The 14,730-nt window shown below is 46.9% G+C and overlaps 1 protein-coding gene across 2 annotated transcripts; it reads left to right on the top strand.

Annotated features, from left to right (window-relative positions):
• Positions 1-3,919: 3,919 nt before the first annotated feature.
• B3GAT3 (beta-1,3-glucuronyltransferase 3) lies at positions 3,920-10,805 on the top strand. Of its 2 annotated transcripts, none has more exons than XM_033174868.1 (6): positions 3,920-4,125; positions 5,455-5,544; positions 6,023-6,200; positions 7,459-7,789; positions 8,914-9,204; positions 10,304-10,805. In XM_033174868.1, exons 2-6 carry the CDS (start codon positions 5,463-5,465, stop codon positions 10,400-10,402), a joined length of 981 nt encoding a protein of 326 aa, XP_033030759.1. In that variant the 5' UTR covers positions 3,920-4,125; positions 5,455-5,462; the 3' UTR covers positions 10,403-10,805. The 2 variants fall into 2 exon arrangements, with proteins under 2 accessions (XP_033030759.1, XP_033030760.1); XM_033174869.1 differs by having other exon boundaries at positions 3,920-4,141.
• Positions 10,806-14,730: the final 3,925 nt, after the last annotated feature.

The raw sequence follows: 14,730 nt of genomic DNA, 5'->3' as shown, positions 1-14,730 counted from the left end.
GAAATGAGTGGCGGGTGGGCGGGGAAAGAAGCTGCTAAGAAATCAGGCCCCTTTCCTGCCAGAAAGTGAGGAGAGGGGCCCATCCTCCTTGGGGTGGAGTGGGACTGGCAGGATTTTTTCTTTTTTACTCTTCTCGCTATGCCTTCCATCTCTCCCGCTCCTGCTTCCAGCTATCACTGCTCCTGCCCCCTCTCAGGCTAGGCTGCCTGGCTTGCGTTTGGCCTTGGCCGTCTTGTGTGTGTACGTGGATTAACATTCCTGGTCCTGGCTGGTTCTCCCTCGTGCATTTGCAGGCAAAAGGCCCAGAGCGAGTCTTTTATTTTCTTTTTTTTTAAATCGTCAAAATCCCTTCTTTAACACACACACACACACACACACACACACACACACACACTCATACACACTTCCTCTCCTCCCATGCTTTCTTGATTGTGATTTCATCTGCAGGTATAAAGCTTTCACTGACTGGGTGTTTTGATAAAAGATGGACAATAAAAAACCCATTAAAAATACGTATTTTGGTTTTTAAAATTCTTTTGATAGCTGCCATAGATTACGCATGACAATGTCAGAGGCATCTGTTTTGCTGCATGGATGCATAGTGTATTCAAGTCAGGGGGGACCATGAGAGCAAAGAAAAAGAGGCAAGCCTCATAATAGTAGCACATATAAAACTTTTTTTTAAAGGAATATTGAGCTGTGTTTGGATTTCCTCCCCTTTTCTGGGGGTGGTGGCCAGGAAACTGGCCATTTGGACCAGTTTCTTATAGCAGGGAAGGAAACATGGTGCACTTTCAGATGCTATTGGACTCCCAACTCCCATAATTCCTGGCAACTAGGAAGCTGCCTTCTCATCCAGACCATTTTGGACCATCTAGCTCAGTACTGCATATCCTAGCTTTCAGCAGGGCTCTCCTAGCCATGCTTGGAGATGCCAGAGATTGAACCTGGGACCTTCTGCATTCAAGGCAGATTCTCTGCCACTGAGCTACGTCTCTTCTGTTCACCATGCTAGGTGGGGCTGATGGGAGTTGGAGTCCAGCATGTAGAGGCTCATAAGTTCCCTGCCTTAGACCATGTGGGATGAATTGGTAGGTATTGCTACAATTCCTCTGCCATAGAAGCTTTCTTGTTTTCTCTGTTGAATTTGCATGGGCAAAGTCTGCACCCAGTGGTCTGCACCCATTTACATAATCCATATTGGGTCTCCCCATAACTATGTGACAATAAAACATCTTATGCCAAAAGCTTATGTAGTGTAGTGGTTAGACTGTCAGACTATGACCAGAGAGACCAGGGTTCAAATCACCAGTTGCTCAGGGAGGGAGCTCTCGCTTGGTGACCTTAGGCCAGTCACAGACTCTCAACCATAACTTAATTCATAGGGTAGTTGTGGGGATTAAAGAAGTATGGGGAGAATCCTGTATGCTACCTTGAGCTCCTTAGAGAAAACGGTGGGATATAAATGTATGAATGAGAAAGAAGAAAACTAGTGTCTGATCTGAGGAAGTGTTATCTAGTCCACACATGTGACACCATAATAAATTTGCTAAACCTTTTAAGGCTCTGCAAGACATTGTGTGCTGTTTTTACTTAAGCATGTCACCTCCCCACCAAAAAAAGGACACTGGTTTGCCTAAAAATGGCCAATTTAGAGAAACATTTTGCTCTAATTTAAATATAAATGCAATATAACTTACTGTCATGGGGAGCAAGACTGTGACCAGGTGACCTCTGTGCCTCCTCCACCCACTGTCCCAAGTAGCGGTGCTAACTAGATGCACAAATTCAAGTCCTCTCCCTTCATAGGGTGCATTCTTTTTAATCTGGATTTGGGTCACATCCATACTATATATTTAAAGTGCAGGGTGCTGGGAGTTGAAGCTCTGTGAGGGGTCCATTGTCCTCTTAGCCCTTCAAACATAGGAAAGTAAGACACGCGGTCACCCTAATGAATTAAACTCTCCCACCCTATTGTCAACATGTTTGCATTCGACACGTAGGCAGGATGCCACCTACATTTCTAAAATCACTGAAACATCAACCTTTTGTCAAACACCTGTCAATTGTACCATCCCTCTTCGTGACTTTTTGACCACTCTGTATGACGAAAAAAGGGTATAAAATGTGTGCTTTGTTTTTTGTTCGGGGTTCTCTCTCTCTTTGCACATGCGGAGAGTGGGGAACCCTGTTGCAACAGTCTTTATCTTTGCAATAAAGGATCGGGCGTAATCGCCGTTTTGCTTCGACTTTGTCTCTAGAGTCGGTCTCTGTTTCCTTACTCCTACCGATTTGGAGCCTCAATATCGGGCATTAGGACAAAGAGTGTTTTTTATTAATTTCTACAACAAAACGAAACAGCTCTAAGCGCAGCAGAAGAGAACAAAACGGAGTGCAGTTGAACCTAGGGAAAACATTTCAACGTTATTTCAACATTTCAGAAGAAAAGGCATGAAGCAATCAGGAGGTGGGGGGAACGGGCCAGACGGGGAATAGCTGCACCGGGGAGCCCTACACGAGAAGGGACCTCTGAAGGACGATAAAAGCGGCTGGACCGGAAGTGCTGTGTTGGCCGGCGCGGGGGACTCCGTGGGGACCCCGGATACGATGAAGGGGGCTTTGAGCAGCTGAGGATCGTAGTCCCCCTAAACCTTCTCCCTCCTTCGCCTCGGGTGGCAGTAGCAGAAACGTGGTGAGCACCGGACTTTGCTCCGTCGCCATAGCAACGGTGTCACACCGTCTCCCTTCCCATGCCGGGAGACGGGGGGGGGGTGTTGAACGGCAGGTGGGGGCGTCGGCGTGGGGTTGCTGCTGCGTTCTTAGGAAAAGATGGAGAGGTTCTGCTTAAAGGGGTGCCCCGAGCCTCCATGATGCTGCAGTGCTGAAGGTTGCACAGTAACTGCAAGGGGAAGGGGAGGGGCTTTAGCATGGAAGGAGGGAGAGAGATCTCATCAGGGCTTGGGGGTTCCTAAAATGAGAGGTTGCAGGGGCTTAGGAGTGCTTGCATCCCACAAGCCAGCAAGCCCTTGCTCTCTCGTCCTAGGAGTGTGCGTGATAGAGACGCAAAGGCACTCTGTATGTGCTCAAATGCCATCTCCGCAACTCCAAAGGCATTTACGTAGCTTGCAGGCTTCAAACTGTCCTGTCGTCGTTGGCGAGACGGTTTCCTGGTAAAGGTTTGGACTTAGGGCAACATTTCCTCCCTACAGAAATGGGAAACCCATTAAGATGCTCTATCCCTAGAGGCTGTCGTGGGATTTGATGGATTCTTGAATGCTCTTAAGGATTTTTGGACAGTTAGATAGAGCTGGCAACCCTGGTCTCTGAAGAATGATGAGATGTGAGGGTCCAGACACAATTGCTCCTGAGTCCCTTATTTGATGCTGTGGAGCCCACACTGCTCCTTGTTATTCCCAGGAGCTGTAAGCAGTGAAACAGGCAGTGAAGCAGGCTGCTGAGATAGATTTGCTAGGCACTTTCAGGATAAAAACTACGCTTTGGAACTCCCTGCCCATTGATATTAAGTAGGCACTTTCACTGTACTGCTTTTGGCACCTGCTAAAATCTTTTTTGTTTAAGCAAGCCTACACAGACATGTTAATCTGGCATGCATATGAAGACATAATTTTATTTTATAAAGTATATATTTTTAAACTGCTGCTTTTCTTTTGAAAATAAATTAGGCTAACTTGTTTTTATCATCAGATTCTATGGATAGTGTTTTGAGTTGTATCCAACAATGTTTTACTCACAGTAGACCTACTAAAAACAATAGTCATGTTTATTAATTTCAGTGGGCCTACTCTGTGCAGGACTAACACTGTATGCAACCCTTTATATTTTATGTAAACTGCGTAGATGTTTTTATGGTTAAGTGATATTTTTTAAAAATCTTGTTAACTTTTTTTTTTTTATCTCTCATTTTTGCATTACTTAGATGGCATGGGTATGACAAGTCCTGTTGAAGTGCCCAGTGCACTGTCTAGTTTGGCTTTATGGGATCAGGTTCAGCTTTTGAGGCCTGAGGATGTGGACAAAGTACATTGAGTCATTTGGCTAAACACTTGCCCTCTCGATCCTTTGTTTGTTGTGGTTTCCTTGAGCTAGCCAGAGAGGGCTGACCAGGTGAGTCCAGAGTGTGGTAAGTACATTATTGTGTGACAGTGCCAACTGCTTTAAAAAGGTGGTTGTTTATCTACTGCTTTATGACAATTACCTCCAGGTTGCAAATATGCCCCTCCTCAGCAAGAGACTCAAGAGGGTAGTGGTGGCCCACCTTTGAGAAAACTACAGTATCTCGATATATTTCTATCTAGGTTTAAACCGGGTTTTAGCACTGAATCAACCTTGGTTGTGCCTTTAACAGGAGAGGGGCAAGGGGAGTGTGACCACGTTACTCTTGCTTAATCTCTTTGTCCTGTGAGTTGGCAGTACCATTTTATAGTGGTTCCAATGCTACTTACAGGACCAGTTTCAGAGAGTAGCATTGGGTGACTATGAGTTGCCTCCAAGTCAGTTCTGCTAAGAGTAGACACACTGAAATTAATGAACCTACCATGCCTATTCATTTCAGTAGGTTCACTCTGAGTAGGAACACTGCTTCTAACCCTGCATCTCGGCCCCCTGGCAATTATGCTGCCAAGTGCTACAGGTTAGCATCTGGTTCCCTGTTCTGGTTGCTGTCTATATGAAGCCATTGGGAGCAGCCGTTTGGGGATTTGGAACACAGTGCCATCAACACGCCGATGATGCCCAGCTCTATTTCTGTTACATTGGAGTCAGGTGAGGCTGTACAAGTCCAGAACCAGTGCCCGGAAGCAGTGATTGGCTGGATATAAGGGCCAGTAAGCTGAAACTGAATCCTAACAAGCAGAAATCTTGTGTGTCAGTGGTTTACAGCTCAAGGAATTGGAATGTCTGCCTACTCTGGACAGAATAGCACTCTCCCAAAAGGAACATGTTCATCATCTGTGTGTATTCCCTGGAGTTGTCTTTGTCACTGGAGCCTATGTCACTTCAGTACCTGTGAGTTCTTTTTGTGTCTGCTTTGGCTGGAGTGCCAGTAATAACCATTCCTGGGCTGGTATAGCCTTACTACCATGTTTCACACATCGGAGTCTTGATTGCTGTAATGCGCTTAACGTGGGGCTACCCTGGAAGCTGCAACTAGTGTAAAATGCAGTAGCTAGGGTGGCAAGCGCGGCGTCCTTCTGTGTACATGTTTACACCACCAATTTAACTGTCATGAAGAATCCTACAATGTGTTAAGGGTGCTGGAAACTGTTAACTCTGTGATGTCAGTGCTGTTCGCAAATTACAGTACTGCGGATTCTTTGGGGCAAGCCTTGACTATTAAAGTGGCGTAAGAGTGCTTTAAATGTATGGTGTGGGTGGTATCTTAATTTTTACCTACAGAGCCGTGTGTTGACCTTTGTTTGATGTTCATCTCTGTAGGCCCTGCCATGAAGGTGAAATTGAAAAACGTGTTTGTCATCTATTTCCTGGTGTCGGTGATCGGCCTGATGTATGCGCTGCTGCAACTGGGTGAGTGGCAAAGGAGGGATGGAGGTGTCCTGTTGTTATTATTTAATGGACTTGTAAATCATCCTTCGTGATAACTTAACCTCTCGAGGCACTTTAGCCAGCAAAACAGTAGAAACGTAAGAAGAGTCCTGCTGAATTAGGCCTAAGCCCCATCTAGTCCAGTGCCTGGTTCTCAAAGTGGCCAACCAGGTGCCTATGAGAAGCCTGTGAGGAGAACCTGACCACAAAACCAACTGTCCCTACTTCTGATTCTTAGCAACTGGTATTCATAAGTATACTGCCTCTGACAGTGGAGGGAGGACACAGCCAAAGTAGCTAGTAGCCAATTTTTGTAAGGTCGTGAATTTAAGCTGCGCTTTAACTTTTCACGGTCGGAATTTGGAAAAAAAGTGAGGCTTATATTCAGGCCAATACAGTGTATATATATATGGATATTATTGCAGCAGTTGTGTGCTAATGTTCCTCCCTCTGGTCTCAGGACAGCCCTGTGACTGCACCCAGCACATGAAGTCAGCCAGCGACCTCATCCACGCCAAGGAGAAAAAGCTGTCCCAGCTGCAGAATGAGCTGAAGAGGCTCCAGGGCCGGGAAAAAGTCCCAGAGCCAGCAGAACAAGCCTTGCCGGTCATTTATGCCGTCACGCCCACCTACACTAGGTAAGGTGCCAGATCCTCGGTGGTAGGGGGGCAGTGTCAGTTTGGGGTCATATTTCGGCAGCTGAGGGCATGACTTGCATGAAGAAGGATCTTGGGAGGGAAAGACTGTGGGAGAGGTGCTGCTGATCAGAGGAGACGCAGGGGGGTAGGAAACTGCCAGACCCTCTGGTCCCATCTCGCTCAGCATTGTCTACACTTCGACTGACAGCGACTGCAGGCTTTCATACAGGAGTCTAGCCCTACCTGTAGAAGCTGAGGTTGAACTTGCGACCTTCTGTATGTAAAACAGATGCTCTGACACTGAGGTAGAGCCCTTCCCTTAAGACACGGGAAGCTACCCATATACCAAGTCAGACCACTGGTTCGTCCATCTCGTATGTGGCAGCAGATCTCCTGGCTTTCAGGCAGGGGTCTCTCCCGGCCCTGCCTGGAGATGCTGGAGATCAAACCAGCAACCTTTAGCAGGCAGAGCAGGGGCTCTACAACTGAGTTAGGGCCTTTCCCCTAAAAATAAACAGAGGTTTTCATCTTTGTGGTTCTGAATAGCAGTCTGATTTAAATAGGACCATATCCAATAAGCTTATTGTGCTGTCCAAAGCCCATGGCAATTACATTATAATGTACCAAAATACAAATGTAGTGATAATAAAAGTTTCCTGTGTTGCAGGGGGTTGGACCAAAGGGTCCTTTTGGGCCCCTCCAGCTCTGTGGCTCTATGAAACAAATAAATAATAAACATTGATAGTATAAAGGAAAGAAGAATCAGAAGTACCTCCAGCTAACCCAACTTCAGATTAAACCTCCCAGTCTCCCAAAACAATTTATAGCAACATTATCTAATTCCCCCTTTCTAATCCAAGAGCCACTTTATGTGTCCCAAAGCAGTTAAGTGTCGCTCAGAATAAACTGAGCCATTCCTTCCAGAAATTTTTCTTCAGTCACTGTATAAAGGACAGGTTAATAGATAGTGAATAAAATCTTCCACCAGATATTGGCCACAAACACAGAATCTGTGAAATAGAAATCTAGGAAGCTGCCTTATACAGAGTCGGACCATTAGCAGTGACTCTTCAGGGGTTTCTGACAAGGGACATTCCTTGGCCTACTTGGAGATGCTGGGGGTTGAACCTGAGACCTTCTGCATGCTCTGCTACCAAACTGTGCATGCCCCTCCCAAAGCTGTGGCTGGATTATCTCTAAATCTGTCTCCCCAATTTCTCTCTTGCTTCCTTCTCTTCGGCCTCCTCCTCCTCCTCAGGCTGGTCCAGAAGGCGGAGCTGGTGCGCCTGTCGCAAACCCTCCTGCACGTGAAGAACCTGCACTGGATCGTGGTCGAGGATGCGCCGGCCAAGACACAGCTGGTCTCGGAGCTGCTGGCTCAGAGCCACCTGCGCTTCACGCACCTGCACGCCGAAACGCCCAAGGAGCACAAGCGCAAGGAGAATGACCCCAACTGGCTGAAGCCCCGGGGGGTGGAGCAGCGGAACCTGGCACTGCAGTGGCTGCGGGAAAACCACGAGCTGGGCAAGAAGGCGGTGGTGTACTTTGCGGACGATGACAACACTTACAGCCTGCGCCTCTTTGACGAAGTCAGTGCTGGGAGGAAGGGGGTGCAACAGATTGGGGGCGGGGGGGATTGCAGTTCTCCTAGATTCCAGAATGTTCCAACCTTTTATTTTAACAAATACAATGGGGAGGAGGAGAAAGAAGCATTGTCAGATGATACTAACAATACAAATCTTCCCTCGGCTCTGAGTTAGCCCCCATCTGCACTGTGCATTTAAAGCAGTATCGTGCCACTTGAAATAAAATAGAAAATTCTTTTCAGTAGCACCTTAGAGACCAACTGTGTTTGTTCTTGGTATGAGCTTTCGTGTGCATGCATGCACACGAAAGCTCATACCAAGAACAAACACAGTTGGTCTCTAAGGTGCTACTGAAAAGAATTTTCTATTTTGTTTCGACTATGGCAGACCAACACGGCTACCCACCTGCCACTTTAAATAGTCATGGTTTCCCCTGAAGAACCCTGGGAGGTGTCATTCATTGGGTTTTTTTTTTTTAATTGCTAGGCGGTCCCTATCCCTCATTACAGAGCTGTAATTTTCAGAGTGGTTTTACAAGCAACCCCTCTTTCCAGGCAGGGTTGCCAACTTGAATAGGGACCATGGCCCCTAAGAGTTGGCTCCTATGTTCCCAGGGATTTAACAAAGTTTGGGGTTTGGGTGGGATTCCGTGGGAGTAAATGGATACTCCGCTATCCATACATAGGTGCCTAAGTAGCAAGCCTCATAGCTGACAGCGGGGGTGGGGGTTGAACAGAAGGAACTACTCCTTACATACTAAGGTTACAGTCCTAACTTATGTGACTTGCAAGAAGCCTGCATTGAATTCTGAGACTTCCATCTAAGTAGACATGGCTCAGGTAGCATGGTAAACTAGCATGTGTTAAGCAGGATTGTTGGGGCACTTTAGGGGAGAGGTTCCAGGTTACCACAAGAGATGGGAATAAACAGATTGTTAAATAAAGAGCTGCAACCAGGCAACGTTGGTCTCCAGAAGGTGTTGTTGTTGTCGTTTAATTTATAGCCTACCCAGGGCTGCAAACACAGCCACAGTTTTTAAAGAAAGTGTTCCAGAAAATTGAAACATTCTAAAAGCAGTTTTAACAAACCCTCTTCTTCCTTCTTGGCTCCACCCTGTCCCCAACCAGATCCGTTCCACCAAGCGTGTCTCTGTGTGGCCCGTCGGCCTGGTGGGAGGCCTCCGTTTTGAGCGCCCCCTGGTGGAGAGCGGCAAAGTGGTGGGTTTCTACACGGCCTGGAAGCCCAACCGGCCCTTCCCCATGGACATGGCTGGCTTTGCCGTGGCCCTCGATCTCCTCCTGGCCAATCGGGAAGCTCACTTTGACTTGCTGGCCGAGCGCGGCTACCTGGAGAGCAGCCTGCTGCAGTCACTGGTGTCGATTGAGGAGCTGGAGCCCAAAGCTGACAACTGCACCAAGGTGAGCAGGTTGGCAGACACCAGTAAAACTGCTAGCAAATTTGCAAAGCTAAGCAGGGGCTGGTATGGTTTCAAATTGGATGGGAGACCATGTGTTGAGATTCCTGCATTGTAGTGGGCTGGATTAGATGACTCTCAGGGTCCCTTCCAATTCTATGATTCTATTGAGTCCCCCACAGATTCTAGTCTGTGATGAAAAAGGAGGGTGGGAGCAGCCTGGGAGCCACACTCTCCAAGGCAACAGCTATTTCCAACCTGGCAGTATTTTTGACCGTCATAGGGATGAGGAACCTATGACCCTCTAGATGTTGCTGGACTACAACCCCACCAGCCCTGATAATTGGCCACGCTGGCTGGGGCTGATGGGAATTGGAGTAAAACAACAGCTGGAGGGCCAGGACCTCCCCATCTCTGCTTTACACCTCTGTAAGTGCATTTAATAATGTGATCCCTGATTGGTTGGGACATGGAGACTACAGGTCCCACCAGCTATTTATCATTAGTCATGCTGGCTGAGGGTGATGGAAGTTGGAGTCCATCAACATATAGAAGACCACAGGCTCCCCACTCCTGGACTGCAACTTCCCGCCAACACAAAACTGTGCTGTCTCCGACTGATGGGAGTTGGTGTCCAAAATATCTGGAGGACACCTGGTCAGGGAAGGCTGCCTTGAATCCTGACCGGTGTTTTAGCAGATGACCAGCGCAAGGGCAGAGTGTGTGCGCACGACATTCATTAATACATGGTTTCACTTCCTCAAGCAGCAGGAAGTTTGCAGCAGCTATTTTAATGCGGTTTGTCTCAGACGAGGCAGGCCTGATGACAGTCAGATTCCCATCGAGAAGTTCCTTTTTGAGAGGTCGAGAAGAAATTTTGCACAGTTGGTACAGTTGCCCCCAAGGGCAGATGGTCCTACTGCTCTTCCTCACATAATGGTTGACGGTGGTAGCCTCTGTAAATGGAAAATCTTTGTATGTTTGCCCCTGAAACAATACATGTTTGAAAAGAAAAAGGGATGGGGTGGGAAGACGAAAACACAAGCAAACTCGGGCACCAGTAGTAGAGAAATGAAACAGAAACACCTCTTTTGATCTTGCAGGTGCTCGTCTGGCACACCCGGACCGAGAAGCCCAAGATGAAACAAGAGGAGTTGTTGCAAAAGCAGGGTCTGGGCTCCGACCCCAGCATCGAGGTGTGACTGGGCTCCGTTTGGCCAATGAGACAGTGGCGCGGCCTCCATGGGGTGTGGGAGGAGCTAGAAGGACTCGGACAAACTCGATTGGTCACAGATGCTGAAGCCTTTGACTGCCACTTCCCTGCCTATCCATGAACATGCTGCCCCGGAACTGTTTTTATTTATTAAGGATGAGCTCCCTGTTCTTATCCCCCAGCATGGAAGGCACACTCTGTCTCCAGTGAGAAGAGACTTGATTCACAACTGCTGCTATCCCCCCCCCCGCCTTCCTACTGCTGGGGAAATGCCTTCTATTTCGGTGCCCTCCCTCTTTTAAAATGTTTCTTCATTGAATGCTGCAGCTTCCTACTGGTGAAAAAGCCCCCTTTGCTTTCCCCTGCTGGCTGTTCTGACTCCCCCCCTCCAATGCTTTGTTCCCTCCTCCCTGGCAACATTTGTCTTATAGTCTGACTGCTCTCTCCTGTAACAAGAGTGCTTGAATGATGTTGATTGGTATTGGGAGGGGGACCTAAGTGAAATCCAAAAGTTCATTCCTTTGGAAACCCCACCCCTAATTTTAGCCACCTTTAATCTTCTACTTAATAAAAACCAGTTGCATAAGGCAGCAATCACAACACTACTGTAACAGTTCCTAGGCCACATCCCCACCCACAGGAGCAAAAACAAAACAAAAAAACAGGAAAGAGGAAAGAGGATCCCCAAAAGTAAAGCCTCAAGAATCCAAGTGGCAATGAAATCATGACAGAAGTAATGGCTCTTTAAACATGAATATGGAAGCATTTACAGATTACGTGTATGAAAATTACAAGATTTACATTTGTATTGTGAATTTGTATTTTATGCACGTACAGGTGAAACTCGAAAAATTAGAATATCGTGCAAAGGTTCATTTCTTTCAGTAATTCAACTTAAAAGGTGAAACTAATATATGAGATAAACTCATGACATGCAAAGCGAGATATGTCAAGCCTTTATTTGTTATAATTGTGATGATTATGGCGTACAGCTGATGAGAACCCCAAATTAACAATTTCAACTTTGGGGTTTTCATCAGCTGTGCGCCATAATCATCACAATTATAACAAGCAAAGGCTTGACATATCTCGCTTTGCATGTCATGAGTCTATCTCATATATTAAACTCCAGTAGCTAGCTAATGAAGACAATTGCTTACATAAATGGATTTTTCCACGATATTCTAATTTTTCGAGTTTCACCTGTATATCGGCACCTGCTTATGCCTGTCTGTGAGAATGAAAAGGGTTCAAGGAGGTTAAGCCTGTAGTAGCTCTTGCTGCAATTCTTCGGAAGAAAAGTTGGAAACAGCTGGAAGCGAGGATAAGGATTCCTGTGTCTCTCTTCCTGCTGATGTGTTCTTTCCCCAATCATAGCATTTTTCTTTGAATCAGGGATTGGGGAACCTATGGCCTTCTGGACATTGCTGGTCTCCAGCTCCCTTCAACTCTGATGCCGTTGGCCCTCTAGGACTGATGGTGGCCAGAGTGCAACAACATCAGGAGGCCCCACAGGTCCCCACCACCACACCACCCCTTCTTTCTAGGAAGGACAGAAGCCCTTGCCAAGCCAGGGGCCTGATCCTGGGGAGGGGCTGGTTCCTGTTCCCCATGAACTCTTTGAGTGTTTCTGTGTTGTGTCCGCCTCAGTTTGCATGTGTTGGTGGCTGTTCCAGCAACTTGCATGCTGACCGCTCAATAAACATGTTGACTTCCGCTGCTTCCTCTCATTTGTACCTCGGCCTGCCTTAAGATGCCTTGATTGACCCCTCTGTAATGCAGGGTGGTCCTCCAGGGGTTCTTGGACTCCAACTCCCATCAGCCACTCAGCCGGTATGACTATTGGTCAGAGGCAGGGCTGATGGGATATGTAGTCTAGCCACATCAGGAGGGCCTGACAAGTTCCCCATCCCTGCTCTGTTGACTGACCTGTTATTGCGGTCTTCAGCAGCTGGGTCCCATCTGGATGTTTTGGACTACAATGCCCATCAGGCCTGAGATGGGAGTTGGAGTCCAAAACATCTTAAAGGCATCCCAGTTGCTGAAGGCCACTTTATGGGGTCTCCATAGCTTCCATCTCCACCGTGGACAATGTCTCCAGCTACCCCTGCCCCTTTGGTCTCTCCTGCCTCTCCTAAGACGGTGTGTTCTACACACACAAACACACAAACCTTAAATTCTGTGCCCAGGCATGCCAAATCCTGCACCAGTACAAAGTGAATTCTGCAACTTGCCCAAAATCATGCAAATATGTCAAATGTGCATACTTGCCTCTTTTTTGTGTAATGTCTTGTGAGATATTGTTTTCTACTCATGGACAGGAGGACAAAGCTTAGGTGCTGGTGACTTGCCACGAGTTACTGGGAATATTATTCACAGTGCAAGCCTGTGTGTGTGCCTATTCAGAAGTAAGTCACATTGAGCTCCATTGGAACTTCCTGTTTTGGAGAGATTTCAGCAAGCAGCACCCACATAAGGTGATTTAAAAAAAATGAAAGCTGAGCGTCTCCGAAGAATTAAGAAACCACTGCAGACATGCAACCCTGTGTTTCCTCTTGTCCCTTCCTTCACCTTTCTGGCATCTTAGTCAAGCTTCACAGTTAAATCTGCTTTTTTATGTTTGCGAACTGATTGCAGCAGAAGCTAGAGGATCTTTCTTCCCCCGCATACTTTGGCAATGCTTGTACAGTGCTTCACATTCAAGCCAGATTAGTTTCTGAAATGCCTCTCCCATACCCCATTCATACCTAAGCATCTCTAACAGGGATGGGAATCTCAAGCCTGGTGGCCAAATGTAGCCCCCCAAGCCCCTCTGCCTGGCCCTCGGGAGACTCTCTGGGCCACATAGCCTACTGACCCTGCTTCATACTCTCCCTGTATGTTTTCTCCTAACTGGAACATGCTCTTGAATGATGAGTTTTCTTGTTTCCCAGGGCAGAGAGGTGTGTAGAAACCTTTTTTTTTTTTTACAGGAGTACAAAAATTAACATTCATTGCTCTGTCCGCTTTCACCTCTTGTCCCACCCACCACCAACACATGGCCCTTGGAAGGGAATGCAACCCCTGAACTAAAAGAGATTCCCAATTCTTGATCTATAAAATCCCATTCATTTACAAACCTGCCTCCCGGTATCGAGACAACAGTTCACAGACTCAAATCTGCTCTAGTTGGCTATACTTGGTGGAAGTATGAAACTCTGTGGCTTGGCCACATTGAACACCTTGGGGGCAAGGGACAAGCCTGGTGTCACTGACACCCTGTTTTTCCACACCAGATGGCATTCCCTTCATCGCTACATAGCTACACCTTCCCTCCCAGCTTCTAGGAGTGGAGATCAAGGCTTCCAGGGAAGAGGGCGTGTCTTCCGGGCTGACGTGAGCCTCAAGACCAATCCATTTCAGCTTTCTTAAAAATTGCAGCCAGCATCTCAGGAACTAGTTTCCAGTAGCTTAAAGTATTGCTCAAGAAGCTGATTCAATAGCTGAGGTCAGCCTTCGCTGGGTTCAACGTGTGCCTCTTGCCAAGCTGCTATGTTCTGGGAAACGTTGAGAAAAATGATCAAGGAGCTGTAGCAATTCCTCCGGTGAAGGCAGGTACATTAGGGCAAATGTTGTGCTGCCCCACCTGATTGCCTTCTCCCATCAGCCAGTCCAGGGGGTGGCCTGGCCTGTCAGCTTCCTCCTCCTTAGTCTCAGTGTTGACCCATGCAGAACTCAGCAAGGAGGCTCCACCTATCAGGGCCGGATCAATACCTTTAGAGACCCTAAGCACTTAAAAGATTTTGGTTCCCCCATGTACTTTGATTTCAAAATATAAGCAATAATAAAACTACAATAAAATTGTATTCTTCAAAATGAAACCACCTACAGTAAGATGGAAAACAATGTTTATTTTTGTATTCTTCCACTTTATATTGGGGGGGTCCTACTTTTTCTACCGTATTTTCTGGCGTATAAGACGACTGGGCGTATAGGATGACCCCCAACTTTTCCAGTTAAAATATAGAGTTTGAGATATACTTGACCGCAGATTCTCCACCCAGCGTATAAGACGGCCCCCAACTTTTGAGAAGATTTTCCTGGATTAAAAAGTAGTCTTATACGCCAGAATATACAGTAATTGCAAAGTCCTTGATCAGATCCTCAAAACTTAACTTATGTAACACATCTGCATCTGTACTTAGTAGAGATGAGGCGTCCAGCCTGCCTTGCTGCATAGTTTTTCTGTTGGAATTTTTAATATACTTCAGCTGAGAAAATGAACACTCAGCTGATCCATTTGTGACCATTACCAGCAATGGAAAATGCCTGTGGTGC

The sequence above is a fragment of the Lacerta agilis genome, chromosome 17, assembly GCF_009819535.1.
Source record: "Lacerta agilis isolate rLacAgi1 chromosome 17, rLacAgi1.pri, whole genome shotgun sequence".
NCBI classification, from domain to species: Eukaryota; Metazoa; Chordata; class Lepidosauria; order Squamata; family Lacertidae; genus Lacerta; species Lacerta agilis.
This window is presented reverse-complemented; position numbering and strand designations above follow the sequence as displayed.

What these genes read in the sequence shown, in the direction of transcription:
- B3GAT3 (XM_033174868.1), top strand. Translation starts at nt 5,463, where the DNA reads ATGAAGGTGAAATTGAAAAACGTGTTTGTCATCTATTTCCTGGTGTCG. An exon ending in GTCACGCCCACCTACACTAG is followed by an intron (nt 6,201 to 7,458) that starts GTAAGGTGCCAG and finishes CCTCCTCCTCAG; the next exon opens with GCTGGTCCAGAAGGCGGAGC. An exon ending in AAGCTGACAACTGCACCAAG is followed by an intron (nt 9,205 to 10,303) that starts GTGAGCAGGTTG and finishes TTGATCTTGCAG; the next exon opens with GTGCTCGTCTGGCACACCCG.